The sequence below is a fragment of the Dendrobates tinctorius genome, unplaced genomic scaffold (genome assembly GCF_039654945.1).
Source record: "Dendrobates tinctorius isolate UK_male_01 unplaced genomic scaffold, ASM3965494v1 ptg000007l, whole genome shotgun sequence".
Taxonomy (NCBI): Eukaryota; Metazoa; Chordata; class Amphibia; order Anura; family Dendrobatidae; genus Dendrobates; species Dendrobates tinctorius.
The window spans coordinates 40959424-40981328 of NW_027361675.1; the positions used below are offsets into that span (position 1 = coordinate 40959424).

General features: G+C 43.2%; 2 protein-coding genes across 2 annotated transcripts in view; one reads left to right on the forward strand and one right to left on the reverse strand.

Moving 5' to 3' along the window:
- STYXL1 (serine/threonine/tyrosine interacting like 1) overlaps positions 1-8377 on the reverse strand; it is a 45192-nt gene extending 36815 nt beyond the window's left edge. The window contains exon 1 of the mRNA XM_073573833.1: positions 8314-8377. The gene's annotated coding sequence lies outside the window, so the exon portion shown is untranslated. The remainder of the gene's footprint in view (positions 1-8313) is intronic.
- A 247-nt stretch (positions 8378-8624) lies between these two features.
- On the forward strand, positions 8625-20347 carry MDH2 (malate dehydrogenase 2). Its single transcript, XM_073573829.1, has 9 exons — positions 8625-8813; positions 11060-11228; positions 14639-14722; positions 15014-15123; positions 15690-15815; positions 16615-16692; positions 18529-18628; positions 19703-19854; positions 19965-20347. Exons 1-9 carry the CDS (start codon positions 8748-8750, stop codon positions 20094-20096), a joined length of 1017 nt encoding a protein of 338 aa, XP_073429930.1. The 5' UTR covers positions 8625-8747; the 3' UTR covers positions 20097-20347.
- The last annotated feature ends 1558 nt before the right edge of the window (positions 20348-21905 follow it).

The window sequence follows — 21905 nt, forward strand, 5'->3', positions numbered from 1 at the left end:
ATAGGGGTAAAGGGTATCAGTGTTTCTCGGGGTGTTGCCTGGCTTCAGCCCAGACCCGCAGGCGGACGTCACACATCCCAAATAAGGTCACCGTGATGTGGTGGGATGGCTTTTAAGTTTTTCTTAATCAAACTTACTTTAACTACGCACCCTATATTATTTTCATGCACTATTGATATTTATTTGTTTACTGTAGGGTATTTGCTTATTTTATGCTTTCATCTTGGGTTTTGTCTGTTTAGCTGCCAGTGTGAATGTGCGCTTACACGCTGCATGTACAACCAACTTATATTCAAGTTTAACTCTTTATTTTTTTGTTTCCATTTAAAATGTATGGGACTGACAAAGATAAGCAAGAACTGAACTTTGCCATCTTCACCAGTCCCATATACTTTATGTAGAGAAGTAGTGCTCCTGCCTGATTGCCACCCCATTCAAACGGGAGACACAGGACTCTGTTGTTGTGATTGGTGGTGGTGTATATGCAAAGCAATCATGAGGTTGATGATTAGTTGCTACAGAAGCCATTGTTAAGTCTCCAGATCTGCCATACACAGAAAACTGTCACTGGCAACATATTTTATAATGCAATACATAAGTATTGCAATGTCCTATAAAATGAGTCAAAATCTGCAACCATGTTAAAGGGAATCTATCAGCAGGTTTTTGCTATTTAATCTAAGGACAGCATGAGGTTAAAACACTGAACTCAAGGATGTGTCACATGTCAGGCTATGTGCTAACATTAAAGGCTTTATAACCTTGTGATTATCATTGTCTGGACTACAGCATCTACAGCAGTGTATGCATCCTAGTCTTACTCCGTCCCCTTCTGTGATAAGCAGCTCACTGTCCATAGACAATGTACATACAGAGTGAACAGAGTGACAACATAGAAGAACTGTATAATAATATAATATTTTATTGAATCCTATAGAAAAAAAACAAAAAAGGTTTAAACAACCAATAAAAAAGAGGTACCTCTAGTGTGAGAGACACAGGGACCAATAGTCCAGCAGACAAAAAATAGACACTTGATATACATGAGTGCAAGTCACAAAATTCCAATTGTCTTTAAATAAGTGAAAAGAAAGAGCTAGTATGTTGTCTTGTATAGCAAACGGATGTTTAAAGTGCACAGTTCATATTGGTGTATAGCACGATTTTCTCTAGTGAGACAGAGTTATCCTATGGTAAGGGCACTGAAAAAGTTAATGCGCTTGCAAAAATAATTCATTTGCGAGGATGTGTGCTAGGTAATGAAAATCAGCATGTGCCGATTTAGTAGGCAGATAAGGAGTTTCTGTGGGTACTAAACAAAGGAATTGATATATAAAGTAAAAATTAGCTATGACAGCTGTACAAACAATTGAAGCCATAAGAGTACCCAATGTAGAAGTAGCCACTTAATCTCTCTGCCCCGACGCACGTCTCGTCCACACTTCTTCAGGGGGCGTGCCAGAGGAGAGAGACGCCAGACCTTATGAATGTGAAGTTCACCAATGACCTAGCATCAAACATAACATGTGACCAGATGCATGTTGCCGCATAATATGGGTTAGAGATGATGTGTGGCGCGCGTCCTCCTTTACTCTTTATATACATCTGGTAATTTGTCTATTGGTAAGAAATGAGCTCTTTTATGCTATATATAAAGTGTATATTTGGTCTACTGGACTTAAATTAGTCCTTGTGTCTCTCATACTAGACATATCCATTTTTATTGGATGTAATTTCAATAGCGACACGGAAACAGTACCTGCTCATGGACCCAATACTCGCTACAGTGGCAGAAAAGAAGCTCACCTAGGTGTCATAATCGAGGCAGACAATTTGAAAATGAGGAGAGCAAGGTAATTAATCTTTCTTCTCATGTCTTTAGCAATCCACAACTAGAAGAACTAGAAAAGGGTCTAACGTTCTCTCCGACTCGTTTCATAGACCCATTTCTAACCACAAAAGATATTCATTTGTTTGCGAGCAAAGTTATCTTAAAAAAAATTACATTTCGACCCGGACCCAAAGGAAGTCTTTTCCAAGGACGAGGAAAAAGAAGCACTTAGGATCTTAGAATCACTCATGGAAAACAATGAAAGCCCCTTTCAGGTTAGTCAATTTCCTGTACAACTCTACAGCAAATCTAAAAAAAAATGTCCAGCACTCGGCATATGCCCTGCGGAAGACATATTTACCAAATTAGTCACATCAGACTTAGAAACACTGGTGGCAACAAAAGATCGGAAACAAAACCTCAATAGAGATCACAATAAGGGAACTTCAGGATTGGAGTGATGTTATATTTAAACAAGCAGAAAAGGGGGCCAATTTAGTAATATGGCCAAATGAAATGTACGAGGTACAGGCCAAAAAACTTTTAAAGGGAACCTGTCAGCAGGATTGTGCTGAGTAACCTAGAGATAGTGTCAGATTTGCAGGGCCGCCACGATTTAATCGGACCCTAATCCAAATGCTGCGTACCGTGGAAGACGACCGAAAGTACATCCCTGAGCTGGTCTGGGTATGCAACAACCGGGTTCATCGAGTCACTGGCTACACTCCATACTCGTTACTCTTCGGCCGAGAAGGAAAGGGGATCACCGAAGTTGAATTGGACCCTGACGAGGAACGACGGTGGGCAGGGGTCTCCTCATGGGTCTGGGATCACCGGTATCATCTGCAGACTCTACACAGGCTAGTACAGACAAGGCTCCTAGACCTGGAATACCCAGGAAAGGCCCCATCACAACCAACAGAATTCCAAGTGGGAAATCGCGTCCTCGTACGGGAGTGACGCCCCAGAACAAATTGGAACACCGATGGGAGGAGGATCCTTACCGGATACTATGTCGAATAAGCCCAGATGGGTCTGTGTATGAAATACAATCTGAGAAAAAAGGAAACCAACTTGTCCAAACAATCCATCGCAACATGTTGCGGCCTTGTATATCCACGGACCCTGAGCAACCCAAGGTCCCTCCTGAGGCCCCGGATCCAGCACCAACAGTCTGGGATGATGAGGACGAGGAAGACTTCCCAACAGCGACAGCCGATTCACCAAGGGCCAATGCCCCCGTGACTGCAGCTACCCAACCGCCTTCCACCACCCCAGACGACTCCACCACACCATCCGAACTGCGACGCTCCGAGCGGTCTACAGCTGGTAAACCCCCCAAGCATTATGAACAAGACCAATATGTATGGCAAAAACGTCTCCAACGCCAGGACAAGTGCATAGACCCCCCAAAGCCCTCGCCCGTGGACTGGTGAGCGAAAAGGGTGTGGGAGTGTGGGGGGAGAGGGTCCTGGAAAAAGGACCCGCTCTGTCCGGGACGGATCTAGGAGGTCTGTCACCCGCGTTTCCAGGGGGTACGTTCCCGAGGGGAACAGTTGCAGGCCAGGACCGACAGTCGACAGGAAACGTGGGGGCGGGTCAAAGAATGGGGGCGGGGCAACTATAAAATGAGCGGTGGAGACCAGCAGGGGACACTTGGCGGGGAGATGAGGGAGACGAGAGCCTGGAGGGAGGAGTCTACGTGACGTCCAGGAGCGAGAGTGAGTCAGCACTTTTGAGACAGGAGTGAAGGGAGCTCACCTGACCAGGGAAGCATACGGTGCCGAGCAGCACGAGGAAGATACCCTGCGAGACCCGCGGCCGTCACTGCCCCGCTCCATACCGCGGCTGTGGCCTGTACAGCAAGACCTGCGGCCGCCACCGCCCCATACCGTGGCTGTGGCCTGTAAAGCGAGACCCGTGGCCACCACTGCCTCGCCTCCTGATGAGACAACCCCGGTGGTGAGGGACCTGCACGGAGCCTGTATCGCCCACCCAGCACCAGGGCGTAGGAACTTCTGAAGCCTTCGGCAACTCTTCCTTGGCTGGACCCGGCGGCTGAGGTGCCGCCCGGACATCCCCTGGATACCAACTCTGCAGGACGTCAGAGATCGATAAGTGACACTCCTTTCGTTCATATTTAGTCCAAGGACCTGTCGCCGGCCATATCGTAGCCATATAGCCGCCACTTCTCGCCGTACCGTTTAGTATTGTGTTACTTGTGTATTTGTGTTTGGCTTCCCTGCGTGGAAAACCGTTGTCAGCTTTACTCTTTATCCATATATATAAACGTTGAGTTTAACCCTTGCTCTGTTTCCGGCTCGTCACTGAATCCTGCGTACCTGCGAGTACCACATGGTTCCTCCTGCACGGCAACAGTTAAAGGGAATCTGTCACCCATATTTAGTGATATCATGTAAAGATATCACCCAATTGTGCGTCCCATAAGGATTCTATTAGGATTTTTTATTCTCTCTGACCCCGCAACTTTGAGGCATAAATACCTTTTTTTATCTTGATATCATTAAATATGGGTGACAGATTCCCTTTAACAACTGCCAGTCAATCACAGGTCAGCAGCTGACATCAGTGTGCATGTCACTGGCGTATAACATCACTGTTATACACCAGAACGAAGGTCCGCACCTCAGATGTATCGAGCAGAGGACACCGCTGGACCTCAGCCAGGTAAGGAGTAACGTTTGTAAAGCCGCACTATGGGGGTGCATTATAATGCTATGGGGGTAAATTATACTACTATGGGGGTGCGTTATACTACTATGACTGATGAAGGCAACGTGCTGAAACGCGCGTTGGGGAGGGCGTTTATCCAGGAGACCAGGAGCTGTATATATTGCAAGCTACCAATTAACTCTTTCCTTACATTTTTTTATCTACATATATAATATCTGTTTCCTGGTCTACATACAGATCATTCATAGATGAACACCTTAGGTCTTTCCTAATATCAGTCTGATTCCTTATGTGGCATACCAGCATGATGACACCTACTGGTTCTTTTTGCACTTGCACCGCACTTTATTTAGAATAAGCTTTTTGATGCACTTTACTAAGATATATATAAAGTATGTTTTTTCATGTATTGCACTTTATTTGTATATGATTTACACTATCTTTGTATACCTTGTATTTTCCGATTACTGCACAGTGGAATGTTTAGTAAAAAAAAATTTTATTAGCAATTTTTGTCATACTGGTATGCCCTGATATCTGGATAATATATGCCCCTTTTTCTAGCATACACAAATTTTAAAATTCACACAGTGATGCCTATCTCTATTATTTGTATTCCTATAATATCAATAAAATTTATATTTTAATTCTGGGATTTATGGTCGATATTTGTTTTTCTGTGTTTGGGCTCGGATGTATCGAGCAGAGGACACCGCTGGACCTTGGCCAGGTAAGGAGAAACTTTTGTAAAGCCGTACTATGGGGGTGCATTATACTACTATGGGGGTGCGTTATACTGCTATGGGGACGCATTATACTACTATGGAGATGCATTATACTGCTATGGGGGCGCGTTTTACTGCTATTGAGGTGCATTGTACCGCTATGGAGATGTGTCATACTGCTATGGGGGGGTGCATTATACTATGGGGTGCATTATAGTACTATGAGGGTACATTATACTACTATAGGGGTATATTACATTACTATGGGGTGCATTTTACTGTTATGGGGGTGCATTATACTATGGGGTGCATTATACTCCTATAGGGGTGCATTAGGGGTGCACTATACTGCTATGGGGAGTGCATTATACTACTATGGGGTGCATTATACCACTATAAGGGTGCATTATATTGATATAGTGGTACATTATACTGCTATGGGGGTACATTATACTGCTATGGGGATGCATTATACTACTATGAGGGTGCATTTTACTACTATGGGATGCATTATACTACTATAGGAGTATATTATACTGATTTGGGGGTACATTATACTGCTATAGGGGTTCATTATACTGCTATGGGGTGCATGCATTATGCTACAATGGGGGTGCATTACACTACTATGGGGTGCATTATACTGCTATGGAGATGCATTATATTACTATGTGGGTACACTATACTACTATATATGACTATGGGGTGCATTGTACTGCTATTTATGACTATGTGGTGCATTATACTATTATATATGACTATGGGGGTGCATTATACTACTATATATGACTATGGGATGTATTATACTATTATGGATGACTATGGGGCAAAATGGAGAGTCATGGAGGCAGTATGGAGAGAAATGAGGCAGTATGGGAGGACACGTGGAGTCCAGAATATGAGATATGGTTACTGTAGGGGCTAAATAAAAGGATATTAGTTTTGAGAATACTGTTTTCAGTGTGGGGGAGGAGAGGTCCTGTTACTGTGCATTGTGACACGGTTGCTTTTTTTCTTCATCTGGCGTAGTGTAGAGGTTGGGGAAAAATTGGGGAATGTGCTCTAGATAACTGTGTTATTTTCTGCAGAGACGAGTCCTGGCTGGAAGAAGTGATGGCGGTCTGAACTGGATGAAGAAGAAAAGCGAAGATGAAGGACTTCAACTAGAGATGTCACCGGTGAGTCAGTGTGTTACCTGTACACTATACACTGTATATTATATACAGAGCTCCTGTGTATAATGTCACTGATGATCACTGTATTACCTGTACACTTCTGTACACTGACACTATATACAAAGCTCCTGTGTATAACTTCACCGTGATCACTGTATTACCTGTACACTGACACTATATACAGAGCTCCTGTGTATAACGTCACCGTGATCACTGTATTACCTGTACACTAACACTATATAGAGATCTCCTGTGTATAATGTCACTAGTGATCACTGTATTACCTGTACACTATACACTATATACAGAGCGCCTGTGTATAATGTCAACAGTGATCACTGTATTACCTGTACACTATACACTATATACAGAGCTCCTGTGTATAATATCACTGGTGATCACTGTATTACCTGTACACTGACACTATATACAGAGTTCCAGAGTATAATTTCACCATTGATCCCTGTATTACCTGAACACTGACATTATATACAAAGCTCCTGTGTATAATGTCACTGGTGATCACTGTATTATCTGTACACTGACACTATATATAGAGTTTCTGGGTGTAATGTCACTGGGGATCACTAAATTGTCTGTACACTATATACTGAGCTCCTGTGTATAATGTCACTGGTGTTCACTGTCAATTTTTGACATCCACCATACAGATAAAGAAGATGTCAAGTTGCAGGTTTCTGGAGCAGGCTCAGGAGCAGAGCCCGCACCACATATGGAGTATTCTGGTTGTGTTATACAGCCAGCAACTGAGATTAAAATAAAAATAGCAAACACATTTGGCATCACATCTGCAATAGTCTGATCTATCAAATTCTATATTTATTTAAAATGTACAGTAAATTATGAAAAAATAAAATTGACTGCCAGAATGGTTTTTTTTTTTTGTTCGCCACCCCGACCCTTCAAAAATAGGAAAGAAAAAAAAATACCATCAGAAAAAGGCGACAAAAAAACACATTGTTTTTCTACACTGTTCAGATTTTTAAAAAAATAAGAAATTGCTAACTATGTAAGGCTGGTTTCACATTTGCGTTAAAACAACGCTGCGCCCTGCGTCGTTAAGCCCCGCCCCGAGCCGGCTCCCTGCCCGCCCCATCCGGGATCACCGCCTACTTTCGCATTTGCACGCATGCGATCGGCGCACCCTATCTTTAGCATAGGGTGCGCAGATCATGCTCTGCCAGTGTGAAAGTAGCGTGCTGCGCACTTTTGACGGTGTGCCGTGCGCGCCGAAATGCAACATGCTGCATTACGGCGCACCGTCAAAAGTGCGCAGCACGCTACTTTCACACTGGCAGCGCATGATCTGCGCACCCTATGCTAAAGGTAGGGTGCGCCGATCGCATGCGTGCAAATGCGAAAGTAGGCGGTGATCCCGGATGGGGCGGGCAGGGAGCCGGCTCGGGGCGGGGCTTAACGACGCAGGGTGCAGCGTTGTTTTAACGCAAATGTGAAACCAGCCTAAGTTAGGTATCGCTGAGGAATACTGTTACCGGGCCACTTTTACTGCATAATGAACAACATCAGAATAGAAAAAAACAAAAAAACTTTGATGGAATTAATTTCCCCATTTTCCAGTAAATTATACTGTAAAGTGGTGTCGTAAAACTGCCCACTCATCTGGCTATATGGGGAGAAGGGAAGGAAAATGACAGATAAGAGCTGCGAAAGGAAGGGGTTAAAGACCCCTAATCAGCCTCCGTCCACCTTATGGTCGCAGATCCCCTGATAATCCGATGGCTCCATTCACTAATGGAGTGCGCTGTGCAATCCTCCTGACACAATGGTGCGGGGCCACAGAGGGCATGCTGGCATTCGTCCTCACTACACTAATGCATGCACGCCCGATAAGTCGCACAGTACTTACGATCACAGGCTACACTACAGCCGCCATCCTTAAGCCCTCAGCAAAGCAATGGCCACACTTGTTGCTATGGACGCCCGACACGTTGCTATGGGAGGAGTAGCAGCGGCAGCCCTGCCCCACGTGACACGCACTCCAGACCAATGTTCTAATGAGGCTTATAAACCGTTGGAACAGTTCACGTTATGAATTCGGACATTGCGCTCCGTACATAGCGGTGGCGACGTGAATGTTATGCAACACAAAAAGTATAGAAAGTCACCGGACGGCTAGTACGCATGCGCGTTATTTGACGCCCGAGGACGAAAGTTCGTAAGTGACGTCAGACGTTCCCTCAAGAACCGCCCCCTCGTTCTGGCGCTGTCTCTGCTGCTGGAGGTCGTTGGAGTCACCGGTTGCTCAGTCTGTAGCGCGTTCTCGCCGCACCTGTATCCGCCATGTTCTCCCGTATCGTGCGACCCGCCGCGTCCGGCCTCATCCGGGGACTCTCCACCAGCGCACAGGTACCGGCCGCGCATGTGCTAATGATTGCTGACATTGAGCAGCGCTTCCCTTGTCTGCAGTCCTGTGCTCTGCGCCGGCCATTCATGCACTGCGTGTCGGCTGTGGGGAGAGCTGATAACAGAGAGTAATAGAAGACAGCAACCTACCCCACAGTAATGTCAGCCATAGGGGGCCCACAGCTCACTACTTCCCTGTTGGCAAAAGCTGGCACCCCTTAATGCCCAGGCCTCGTCAGAGGTGGTGTTACTGTGAGCCCACGTCTGACTGACCCTACAACCCTTTATGGGAGTGTAAGGCTGGCGCCTGTGTCCCTCCTGCTGCTGACACCTCACGCTGCTCAGTACAAGCTGCAGCTGTTGGGCTGGATTGCTGTAAATACTTAAGTTCCTGCAATTTCTCATTCTCGATGGACTCATAAAATGCACTTTAATATCGGGATTATACAGCCAGTTTGACATAACAGAACTGCGACATGTATTTATTGCTACCATGATGCGCTTCCTAACAAGCCCTTGTTATCGATTTCCTCCTATGCCAAAAGTCAGTCTGACCTGTGATCTGCTAATTACTGGGTGACTAATTGTGGGGTGTTACTTGTCCTGGAGTGGTTGTCCTATTAATCATGTTATCACGTATCTGTGGGTGTGATAACCTGATTAGCATGTAGGACGCTCCCCGACACTGTGTATGCCCAGGGAGGTGGCGGTCACAGGACACAGTTCGTGGTGACACGTTGGAGCTGGGGAGTGTACCCCTAGCTTACCGCACATTGTCAGGGAGGCCACTCGCGCTAATTGTTACTTACACCCACAGATCATAGAATGGTAGAGTTGGAAGGGACCATCTGGTCCAACCCCCTGCTCAAAGCAGGATTCACGAAATCATCCCTCAGCCTCTGTTTGAAGACTTCCACTGAAGGAGAACTCACCACCTCTTGTGGCAGCCAGTTCACATGATTAGTTGGACTTGCCTGGGGAAATAAACCCCCCCCCCTTACAACTAGTCACCTGCTAATTAGCATATCACCAGCGCAATAAAAAAATTGAGTTTAGGCATAAGCAGAAATCAATGAGACAATAAAAATCCAGTGTTAGGAAGTGCATCATGGTAGCGGTCAGGGGCCCGTTATGCGGCTATGGCTTTTCTATATTTCAACTCATCTGTGTAGTTTTGTTTTATGCAAGATAATTTTTTTTGCCATTGTTTGAGGCTACATATAGTGGGAGTGACATTGTGTCAGCCTGTCAGTTTACCTGATTGATGGGGGGGGGGTAAAAGCGATGGCAGTGTCCTCTGGTGCTGCAGTAAGGGTCGTGTGGAGCTACTTTAGGAAACAGATCAGTGTTGAGGCCACCATTCTGTATACTCCGAGCGGTGACTGAAACCAGAATGCTGAGGGGGGGAAATAAAGTTCAATTTCTCCCCATAGTGTTCAGCTAAAAGTGCTGGCACAGGATGGGTTAATAACGCTATTAACCCCATATCTGCAGGTTATTAGGGTTTTTCCTGGCTTTCTTTAACAAAGAGAAAACAACTTCAACCCTTCCCATTTTAACCAAAGCAAATGAGGTCATAATGCATTTTTTTGTGTTGTGAGCCTTTAAAGTGTTGCCACAGATAACAGATATATTCTAAATTAACAAAAAGAAAGGAAACAGCGCTCTCCTTTCCAATCCCTCATTGATCCAGCGCTGGAGGTGTGGGCAGGGCCGCTCCATCTGGCCTTATTCTCTGGGTTTCCACAGCTGGATAGTAGATGTGAAGATGGGGCCTCCTCTTAAAGAATAGTTCTCAAGATGGTAAGTCCCCCCCCCCCCCCCCCCTTTCCATAGCCGGACTCTGCCTTTTCCAGCAGTCCAATAGACAATGGATATAGCAGAGGTGGAGCTTGCAGACTTCCACTCCAAGATGGGACTCAGCAGAGCCTGATTCCGGGGATCCTAGCGATAACTTATCGCCTATATTAATGGAGGGACAAAACCTCTGTAAGGCTTAGTTCCCATGATGAGTATTTGGTGCATTTTTTTACTCTGTGTATTTACACTGTCTAAAACAAATGCAGCGTCTTATTGCACCAAAGTGTGTGGGATTTATGGAAATCTGTGGCCCTGAATTCTACAATGGAGCCTCAATTAGAGCTTTGTCAAGTGGCAGTGTACATGGGGCCCAAGCAAAAGTTCTACTAAAAATCCAAATGTCTGATCGCTCTAAGTGCAAGTGTAATATATACGTGTTGCTTTTTCAGAACAATGCCCGAGTGGCCGTACTTGGAGCATCCGGAGGAATCGGACAGCCGCTTTCCCTTTTGCTGAAGAACAGTCCCTTGATTAGCAACCTGTCCCTATATGATATTGCCCACACACCCGGTGTTGCTGCAGACTTGAGCCACATTGAAACAAGAGCAAGCGTGACAGGTAAAGTGACTATCGCTTCTATTGTACGTGTTACTGAAAAAAGTGTTCCTTCTACATTAAAGGGGTTTTCTCTTCTCGTTATATGGCTAAAACGGCAAAGTGTTTGTAAAAACAAGCTAAACGCTAAAAATCCTCCCCGTTCTCTAAAGTTTACCATTCGTTGCGTAACTTGCCCACCACCTCTCTATTCTATAAGAGGTGGCCGTTTCCTTAGAAAACGTGCATGTACTTGCAAGACTCTTCCTTTCCAGCTTGTAAGCGCTGCTCTGAAGTTGGGTGGATCTGGCCAGCCGCACTCCCCCTGTGCTCCTCCGGTGCTGCAGAGGTATAACGATCTCTGCTTGTAGTATGGGAGCTAGGGGTGGAACAATGTCCCTGGTTTGAACTCTTAATATTCAGGACGGAGGGGAGTGGGTGCGCTCCTGAGCAAAGAACGAGACAACCACATTGATAAACCAATGTATGCTCATTTCAGTGACTTCCCATCTTGCTTATTTATAGGTATTGTCCAGATGGGGCGTGTTTGATGTGTGGGCGCTACCAGCAGACTCCCTACAATCTTTTGAATGTGGGTACATAGTCTTATATTCTACAGCAATGTTCCCCCAACTCAAGTCCCAACAACAGATCATGTTTTCAGGATTTCCTTAGTATTGTACAGGCGATGGCATTTTCACCTGTACAACACTAGTGAAGACTTGGATCTGTTAGTGGTCCTTGGGGAGTGGAGCTGGGGAGCACTGGTCTACAGAGAAGAGGTAATGGGTTCACTCACGTCTTTCCATTGACTCCTATGGGAGATGGGACGGTAGAACCTGACATCCGCGTGACAGCTTGGATTGTTAGTGATTTGACCATTGATCAGACCATTCGTGAGATTAGGCAAGGTTGGGAGAAAAAGCATAGTTGATTGATTCCCAAAACACTGATAGGCTGTAGATATGTTTGGAGCGCTCCTTTAGTGATGTTGCAGCTTTCATTTGTTTTACTATCGTGCGTAGACTCCGAGCTCCGGAACAAGGGAACCAATATGGTCCTATTACTGGTGAGGCCTTGATCAATTGTTACTTGTATAATTTCTTTGTCCAAAACCAGAAGCCAGCACTAACTGGCTGATATTCATCTGTGATCCAAGATTTATTGTGAGCGTAAATATTAAAGTGCTGTTTCTTTATTAACCGGCCTTCATCTCGACCTCGAGCCATAACGACTTGATGGATCCATGTAGGAAGATGGATATATGTGCAAGCCTAGACAGGTCCACTAGGGTCTTCTCTGCTGTTATCTTGATAGTATCAAGCCATCAGGTTTCTCGTCTTTTTCTCCACCTTGTTCCTTCTATTCTTCTGACCGTGATTTCCTACAGTGATTTGCAGGCTCTGTCCAAAAGAGGCAAGTTGTAGCTTGGTGATCCTTCCTTCGAATGACATGTCTGGCTTGATTGATTTGCTTGTTCTTCTTGCCATCCATGCCAGGACATACTGTTAGGTAATTTAGATTGTGAGCCCCATCGGGGACAGCGATGATGATGTTTGCAAAAAACTGTAAAGCGCTGCGGAATATGTTAGCGCTGTATAAAGATTATGATCATCCATGTTATTGATAACATCCTTCTCCAGCACCACATTTCAAAGGCGTCTATTCTCCTGTCTTGTTTCTTTATCGTCCAGGTTTCGCGTCCATATGTTACTACGGAAAATAACAGACTATGTATGAGCTGTCTACTAATAATGTACAGCTGTGGCCAAAAGTATTGACACCCCTGCAATTCTGTCAGATAATACTCAGTTTCTTCCTGAAAATGATTGCAAACACAAATTCTTTGGTATTATCTTCATTTAATTTGTCTTAAATGAAAAAACACAAAAGAGAATGAAGCAAAAAGCAAAACATTGATCATTTCACACAAAACTCCAAAAATGGGCCAGACAAAAGTATTGGCACCCTCAGCCTAATACTTGGTTGCACAACCTTTAGTCAAAATAACTGCGACCAACCATTTCCGGTAACCATCAATGAGTTTCTTACAATGCTCTGCTAGAATTTTAGACCATTCTTCTTTGGCAAACTGCTCCAGGTCCCTGATAATTGAAGGGTGCCTTCTCCAAACTGCCATTTTTAGATCTCTCCACAGGTGTTCTATGGGATTCAGGTCTGGACTCATTGCTGGCCACCTTAGAAGTCTCCAGTGCTTTCTCTCAAACCATTTTGTAGTGCTTTTTGAAGTGTGTTTTGGGTCATTGTCCTGCTGGAAGACCCATGACCTCTGAGGGAGACCCAGCTTTCTCACACTGGGCCCTACATTATGCTGCAAAATTTGTTGGTAGTCTTCAGACTTCATAATGCCATGCACACAGTCAAGCTTTCTAGTGCCAGAGGCAGCAAAGCGACCCCAAAACATCAGGGAACTTCCGCCATGTTTGACTGTAGGGACCGTGTTCTTTTCTTTGAATGCCTCTTTTTTTCTCCTGTAAACTCTATGTTGATGCCTTTGCCCAAATAGCTATACTTTTGTCTCATCTGACCAGAGAACATTCTTCCAAAACGTTTTAGGCTTTTTCAGGTAAGTTTTGGCAAACTCCAGCCTGGCTTTTTTATGTCTCGGGGTAAGAAGTGGGGTCTTCCTGGGTCTCCTACCATACAGTCCCTTTTCATTCAGATGCTGACGGATAGTACGGGTTGACACTGTTTTACCCTCAGACTGCAGGGCAGCTTGAACTTGTTTGGATGTTAGTCGAGATTCTTTATCCAACATCCGCACAATCTTGCATGGAAATCTCTTGTCAATTTTTCTTTTCTGTCCACATCTAGGGAAGTTAGCCACAGTGCCATGGGCTTTAAACTTCTTGATGACACTGCGCACGGTAGACACAGGAGCATTCAGGTCTTTGGAGATGGACTTGTAGCCTTGAGATTGCTCATGCTTCCTCACAATTTGGTTTCTCAAGTCCTCAGACAGTTCTTTGGTCTTCTTTCTTTTCTCCATGCTCAATGTGGTACACACAAGGACACAGGACAGAGGTTGAGTCAAGTTTAATCCATGTCAACTGGCTGCAACTGTGATTTAGTTATTGCCAACACCTGTTAGGTGCCACAGGTAAGTTACAGGTGCTGTTAATTACACAAATTAGAGAAGCATCACATGATTTCTCGAACAGTGCCAATACTTTTGTCCACCCTTTTTTTTTTATGTTTGGGGTGGAATTATATCCAATTTGGCTTTAGGACAAATCTTTTTGTGTTTTTTCATTTAAGACAAATTAAATGAAGATAATAATACCAAAGAATTTGTGTTTGCAAACATTTTCAGGAAGAAACTGAGTATTATCTGACAGAATTGCAGGGGTGTCAATACTTTTGGCCACAACTGTAAATGTAAGCAACCCTAAAACACTGTCTCACTGTTACAGGATACATTGGTGCAGAGCAGCTGCCAGAAAGCTTGAAAGGTGCTGATGTTGTAGTAATCCCTGCTGGCGTACCTAGAAAACCTGGTAAGTTATTCTTCAGGGGTCCATGAAATGTAATCTTTCTATCAATTATACGTTATCCATTTCTAGATTTACAACCCCAGTGTCATTGGTTATCAGAAAAGTATCCCGCCCCTTTATAATTGCTGATCTAGTAGGGCATTCCACCGTCTGACTAGGACCCTGTGCTACTTGGGAGTAGCGTTTCCTCCACACGTAATAAATGTTCCTGGTCCTTCGTAAGATCCGTAATTACATCAGCCTGTACAGTACACCTTGTGTGCAGTTTAACTTTTTTTTTATTTTCTCATCCAGGGATGACCCGTGATGATCTTTTCAACACCAATGCATCTATTGTTGCCACTCTGACTGAAGCTTGTGCAAAAACTTGTCCAGAAGCCATGATCTGCATCATTGCAAATCCCGTGAGTTCATTCTTGTATGTCTTAGGCCTCTTTCACACTTCAGTTTTTTTGCATCAGTTCCAATCCGCCAAAAAGCCAGACAAGCGGATCCGTTCTTAACTGATGGCACAGGATCCGTTTTGAGACGGATCCTGAAAATGAGGAAATTTAAAGAATCCGCCATTAATGCAAGTCAATGGGGAAAAAAACGGATCCTCAAAAAAAAATTGAGGATCCGTTTTTTTTTTTTTTTTTAAAACCTGGCGGATTGTGACTGATTGTAAAAAACTGAAGTGTGAAAGAGGCCTTACCCTGGGATTTGGGTGTAGGAGAAAAGTTATTTGGCAGCAAATTGCATGTCCATTCCCCCCCTATTCAATTTAAAAGGCTATCCCAATCTTAGCCGTTTATCACTTGTATACAAGTTCCATCTACTCAGCAGCTTCTGGAACCCCCATAGAAGTGAATGTGAAGAGCCCACGCACACTTATAACATGTCTCTGGTGGAAATAATAGCCTCTTAAGCAAAATTGGACATGTATGCTTTGGTATTGAAAATGATGCAATTTTTTTTATTTTTTGTACAGGTGAACTCAACAATTCCTATCACTGCAGAAATGTTTAAGAAACATGGTGTTTACAACCCTAACCATATTTTTGGAGTCACTACACTTGACATTGTAAGAGCCAACACCTTTGTCGCAGAGCTGAAGGTAATGAAACGTCTTATCGCTAGTGATGAGCGAACCTGCTGGGATAAGGTGTTATCCGAGCATACTGGGCTGCTAGTGTCTTCGGCGTGTTCAAGTCCCCACAGCAGCAAGTTTCGCACTGTCGAACAGCTGCTAGATGTGATGTCGCAGGGACCCAACCATATTTTTGAGTGCGCCAAAGACAGTCGGTCAGCACACGAGCATGATCGGATAACTCCTTGTCCGAGCACGTTCGCTCATCACTACTAATCACACTTTAACAAGTTGCATTCTCTTTGGGTTTTTAATGTTGCAGATTTTCTGTATTATTTCTGCACCTATTAGATTACTTTCGAGTTGATTTTTTTACATGGATTTGACACTGCGTTTTTTGTCTTTGCGTTTTAATTAAAGTTGCTCTGTTTTTGATACTACTTGGTATTTGGCTTCAACAAAACTATGGATACAGACATGTTCTGATTACATGCATGTTTCCACAGTGGAAACGCACTAAAAAAATGCACTTTTTTTTTTTTTTTTACCTGTGGATTTTCCACATTAGACTCAATTCTATGATGAAAATCCGTACAGAAAACGGTGTATCCGCAAGAATAATTTAAATATTACAGATTAGAAACCTGCACCGCAGGTCAGCTTATGCAGCGAAAAGATGGGGATGAGATTTTACTATTTTGCACATCTAATTCTTACTCAAAATATTTCAGCAGAATCCTTTTCAATCCTGCCCAAGTTGTATCTCTACTACCCCTTACTCTCATACATACATTGCGGTTTCATATCCTATTGTTTCTTTCTTCAGGGCCTGGATCCAGCTCGTGTCAATGTTCCTGTGGTTGGTGGACATGCTGGCAAAACAATTATTCCACTGATCTCTCAGGTGGGTTTAGACAAGCTCCCAATTTTATATATTTGGAAAACCCAAGTGGGCCTACTACTCCGGACAGATCTTGGCTAACACTGCAACGTTCAATATGTATATACAGGTGTCCTTTTTAAGATGCAGTAGACTTTGTCATTAAGGGAGTATTTGCTGGTACTGTTATATTTTGGCAAAAGCAAAGCGCTTGTCAAACTTCAGGAGTAAAACATTCAAGTTTTATTCATGCATAGTTAAAACATTGGTTGTATTCAGAAGAAAATGTCATTCATAAACCAGTCTATGCATGCACTCATGTGAGATGAGCAGCTAAAGTAAACATATTGGGACCCCGATCCCCACTGATCTGCAGATTCTTTAGGCATGTAAAATATTAACCCCTTAACGACCGCCGATGTGCATGAAAACGGCAGCCACTAAGGGGCCTTATTACCGCATTGCTGTCTTAAAACGGTGATCAGGAATAAGGTTATAGTGCCCCCCAGAGTAAAATTTCTGGGGTCTCTGCTGTCGTGGGTATCCGAGACCCTAGAGAGCATGATAGGGGCCGAATTTTCCAGTCCCCGCTCAGTGAATAACAGTGGTAAAAAAAAAACCCACCTCTGCGCGCTGTTAGCTGTTAAAATCATTTCTGTTTTGATATGTATGAGAACCCCCCCCCCCCCCACCCCCGTGTTGTCTTCCTGGGAGAAAGATAATGGGAATTTTTCCTATTCATTTCTTTAAATCACAGTGATGGGGTCTATTACGGTGATCAAAAGAAAAAAAAATAGTAAATCAAATCCCCCTTAGATAAAAATTATTAAATAAAACTTTTTTTCTATTTTTTTTTCAAAAGGTAAAGATTTTGTAAATGTTGGAAAAATAAAATTGCTGATCAACTTTTAACCCTTCTAAGGTCTTAAATGTTTCAAATTGTGTTAATGTAAAGTAGACATGTGAATGATGTTGTTTCAACTATTTTGTGACTTAAATGTTATTCCCTTAATTCAGAGAGTTAAGTTTTTAAATTGCAGAATTTTCCAAACTTTGGCCAAATTTCCTTTTTTTTTTTTTTTTTTTTTTTTTTTTTTCCTCTCTTCACAAACACAAGTCATATCAAAGACAACTTACTACTATCATGAAGTACAATGTCACGAAAATACATTCTCAGAATCAGTGGGAGCTGTTGAAGCATTCCAGAGCTTATAACCTCATAAAGTGACAGTGGTCAGAATTTTAAAATTTGGCCTGGTCATTAAAGTGAACCTGTCAGCAGTTTTGGCCGCTGCCTTTCAGGGCTTATCTACAGCATTCTATAATGCTGTAGATAAGCCCCCGGTCCGACCTGAAAGATAAGAACACGTTTTATTTTACTCACCCGGGGCGGCGGACCGGTCCGATGGGTGTTGCGGGTCCGGTACCTTCCATCTTCTTGCGACTCTGCACTCCTGCTTGCGTCATGGCTCCCCGGCATCGCGCTCCTGTGCAGATCTACTTCTCTGCTCTCAGATTCCTGCAGTGCGCAGGTGCTGGGCCTCTCTGACCTTTCCTGGCGCCTGCGCACCGCAGTACTTTGCTCTGCCCTCAACAGGGCAGAGAAGTATGCCTGCTCAGGAGCACGATGCAGGGAGTCCACGAAGCAAGCAGGAGGGACGAGATCATAAGATGGGGGTGGCACCGGCACTGGACCAGCAACACCTATCGGACCGTGCCACCCCCCCCCAAAGTTGGCTTTGTCATTAAGGGGTTAAAAAGCATGTGCTCTGTTCAACTTCAATGGTAAATCTGAATATCTGTGTAACTGGATCAGATTGGGTATTGTGAACCAGCTTATGTGACATTTTCTTTCTACAGTGCACGCCTAAAGTAGAATTTCCTCAAGACCAGTTGGAAGCCCTTACGGTCAGAATTCAGGAAGCGGGCACAGAGGTGGTCAAGGCTAAAGCAGGAGCAGGTCTGTTGGCAACTGATAAGTTGGTTTTATACTCTGGGAATCTTTTGTGGCAGACAGTTGTGTAAGCCACTGTCAGTTGCTTCTATTTTGAGCCTGCATCTTTCCCCACACATGATAGCTAATTTAATCAGCCATCATGTGCCCCTAACAGGCTCTGCCCATGACTGATATCCTGTCAAATGCTGCTTTAAATGTGACAGGCATTTAACTACGACAGCAAAGGGGCATATCCTTCCACGCTGCCATAAACGTGATCACGGGGCATAGATGGTTTGTGATGACAGCTAGAGGTCTGCTGACAAAACCCCCATGCCTGTGATTAGGATCCTCCTGTGAAAGTGAAATTTAAAAAAAAAAATGAAGAAAAAAAAATTCAAATTGCCACATTAAAAATAAAAGAAATTAAAAAAAAAAATACACATTTGGTATCACTGCTTTCGTGAAAGTTTGATCTATCTAAATATAAAGTAAATTAATCTGAACGCTAGAATTAAGGTTTATCGACTGTCACAAAATTGCAATAATAGGTGATCAAATCATTATCTGCCCCAAAGTAGAAATGTTAAATAACATCAGCTCAGGCCGCAAAAAAAAAACCGTCACACAGTCCCATATCCTGAAAAATGAATGATTCTCTGGGGGGGGGGGGGAGGGGGATTTTATATTTTATTTTTTTCTTACAAATTTACAAAACAAAATCCACTTCAATATAAAAAAAAACCCTAGTTTGGAATCTGTGTACTTGTAATGACCTGGATAAAGAAATTGCAAGGTCAGTTTAACTATAAAGTGAATATGGTAAATTAAAAAAAAAATGTGCGATTGCACTTTTTTTTTTTTTTTTTTGCAGTGTTTCCCCCCCCCCCACACACACACATTTTGGAGCATCACATGATAAAATGAATTGTAGCACTGAAAAGTACAAAAAAACAAGCCCTCAAACAGCTATGTGGATGGAAAAATTTCTGGCCATTGGCAGAAAGAGAGGAAGAAAATGAAAATTGTGCTGCAGTGAAGGGGTTAAAATTTTGTTTTATTGATATTGACTTACTGCTGTTATCCATATTTTTTTAGGGTCTGCAACTCTTTCCATGGCCTATGCCGGTGCACGTTTTGTCTTTTCTCTACTGGATGCCATGAACGGGAAGGAAGGTGTCATTGAATGCTCATTTGTTAGATCTGAAGAAACAGAGTGCCCATATTTCTCAACTCCTCTGCTGCTGGGGGTATGTAAAACATGGCTAGAGTGCCAAAGTTAATATTAAATGGTTTACATTCAGAGTTAATGGTTTTGATGTTTTTTTTTCTTTTTGTTTTTTTTACCATCTTTGAATAGAAAAATGGCATTGAGAAGAACTTGGGCTTGGGGAAACTTTCAGCCTTTGAAGAGAAGCTGGTAGGAGAAGCTATGGGAGAGCTGAAAGGTTCTATTAAAAAGGGAGAAGACTTTGCAAAGAACTTCAAGTAAATGTTCCCTGTACAGGAAGGATTCCATTAACTTATTGAAATGTGACACTTTAGAAGAGAACCCTACTGTATATGCTGTAAAGAGGTCTGTCTTGTTCAAGATGGCTGCCTGGTATGAATGATTGCTACCGGACAGACTTCCTCGCAGCATACGTAATGGGCTCTTATGACTGCACTTACATCAAATGCCGACATAACGCAGATACTGTTGAGATTCAAATATTGAATTAAACATCATATTTTTCTTCGTAACGTCTCCTATTTTATTTGTGCTTTACAATGGACTTAATTTCTAAGATGATGCTGGTATGGGGTCCATACCAATGAGACCGCTTGAGATAACATAATTATGTCCAGCATTCTCTAAAAGCAAATCACCAGCTCTAAGGCCTCATTTACACATCTTTTCCCCAAAGATCCTCATGTCATCAGTGTACAGTCTGTCAAGTTTGACAATCTGTGGTTTTCACAGATGGATAAATTAACATTGAAGAGGATAGGAGAAGCCTTGTAAATATGGATGGTACACTGATGCCATATATATGCTATACGTGTCTTTTCACAGAGCCATAGACTTGTATTGATCCTTTTAATCCATGATATTGGGGAAAAAAACAGATGTCTCCCTGGGTTTTGCACTGCCCCATAGTCTGTGAAAAGGCACAGACATTTTAACAGCCCAATACACTGTAATGGGTATGTGTAATACCCATGAAACAGAGAAATGGAGCACGTGATGTCTGAATGAAGCCTAATGTAGATCTCAAGGTTTACATAGTTTTGAAGGCTGAAGGAAGACCTTATGTCCATCTAGTTCAGCCTATTTTTAGTGCAGCTGTTCTGCATTGTTGATCCTGGGGAAGGCAAAAAACCCACAGAGTAGAAGCCAATTTTCTCCATAGGGAAAAAAATTCCTTCCCCTAAGCTGGGTCAACCATCTACCTATAATATTGTTATTCGTAACCTTCTATACTGTTACTCACACAAGAAAAGCCTCCATTCCTTTCTTAAATTCATTCAGTGAGTTGGCAATCACCACTTCCTCAGGAAGAGAATTCCAGAGCCTCACTGCTCTTACCGTGAAGAACCCTCTTCTATGCTGGTGCAGAAATTGTCTTTCCTCCAAACGAAGAGAATGCCCCCTTGTTCTTGTCACAGTCCTTGGTACAAACAGTTCATTGGAGAGATCTCTATTGCCCTCTGATATACTTGTACATATATATTAGGTCTCCCCTAAGTCTTCTCTTTTCTAGAGTAAATAGACCTAATTTTGATAACCTTTCTGGGTATTGTAGTGAACCAACTCCATTTATCATTTTAGTAACCCGCCTTTGAACCCTTTCAAGTTCAGTAATGTCTTTCTTGAGCACCTGCGTCCAAAATTGCACACAATACTCCCAAGTGTGGTCTGACGAGTGATTTGTACAGAGGGAGAATTATGTTTTCATCTTGTGTCCCCAGACCTCTTCTAATACATCCCATGACCCTATTTGCTTTGGTGGCAGCTGCCTGACACTGGGCACTCCACTTTAGCTTCTTATTGACTAAGATGCCTGTCTTTTTCCATGTCTGATTTCCCCAGCAGTTTCCCATTTAGTAAGTAATTGTAGCATCTGTTTCTCCTTCCCATGTGCATAACCTTACACTTATCTGTGTTAAGCCTCATTTGCCATTTTTCAGCCCCATTCTCCAATTTACTCAAATCTGTCTGTAGTTGCAAACTGTCCTCCTTTGTGTTAACTACCTTACATAGTTTTGTATCATCTGCAAATACTGATATTTTACTGTGTAAGGCCTGTTTCACACATCC

Coding starts and splice junctions, on each gene's coding strand:
- MDH2 (XM_073573829.1), top strand. CDS start 8,748: ATGTTCTCCCGTATCGTGCGACCCGCCGCGTCCGGCCTCATCCGGGGA. Junction 15,124..15,689: donor TCTGCATCATTGCAAATCCC/GTGAGTTCATTC, acceptor TTTTTTGTACAG/GTGAACTCAACAATTCCTAT. Junction 19,855..19,964: donor CAACTCCTCTGCTGCTGGGG/GTATGTAAAACA, acceptor ATCTTTGAATAG/AAAAATGGCATTGAGAAGAA.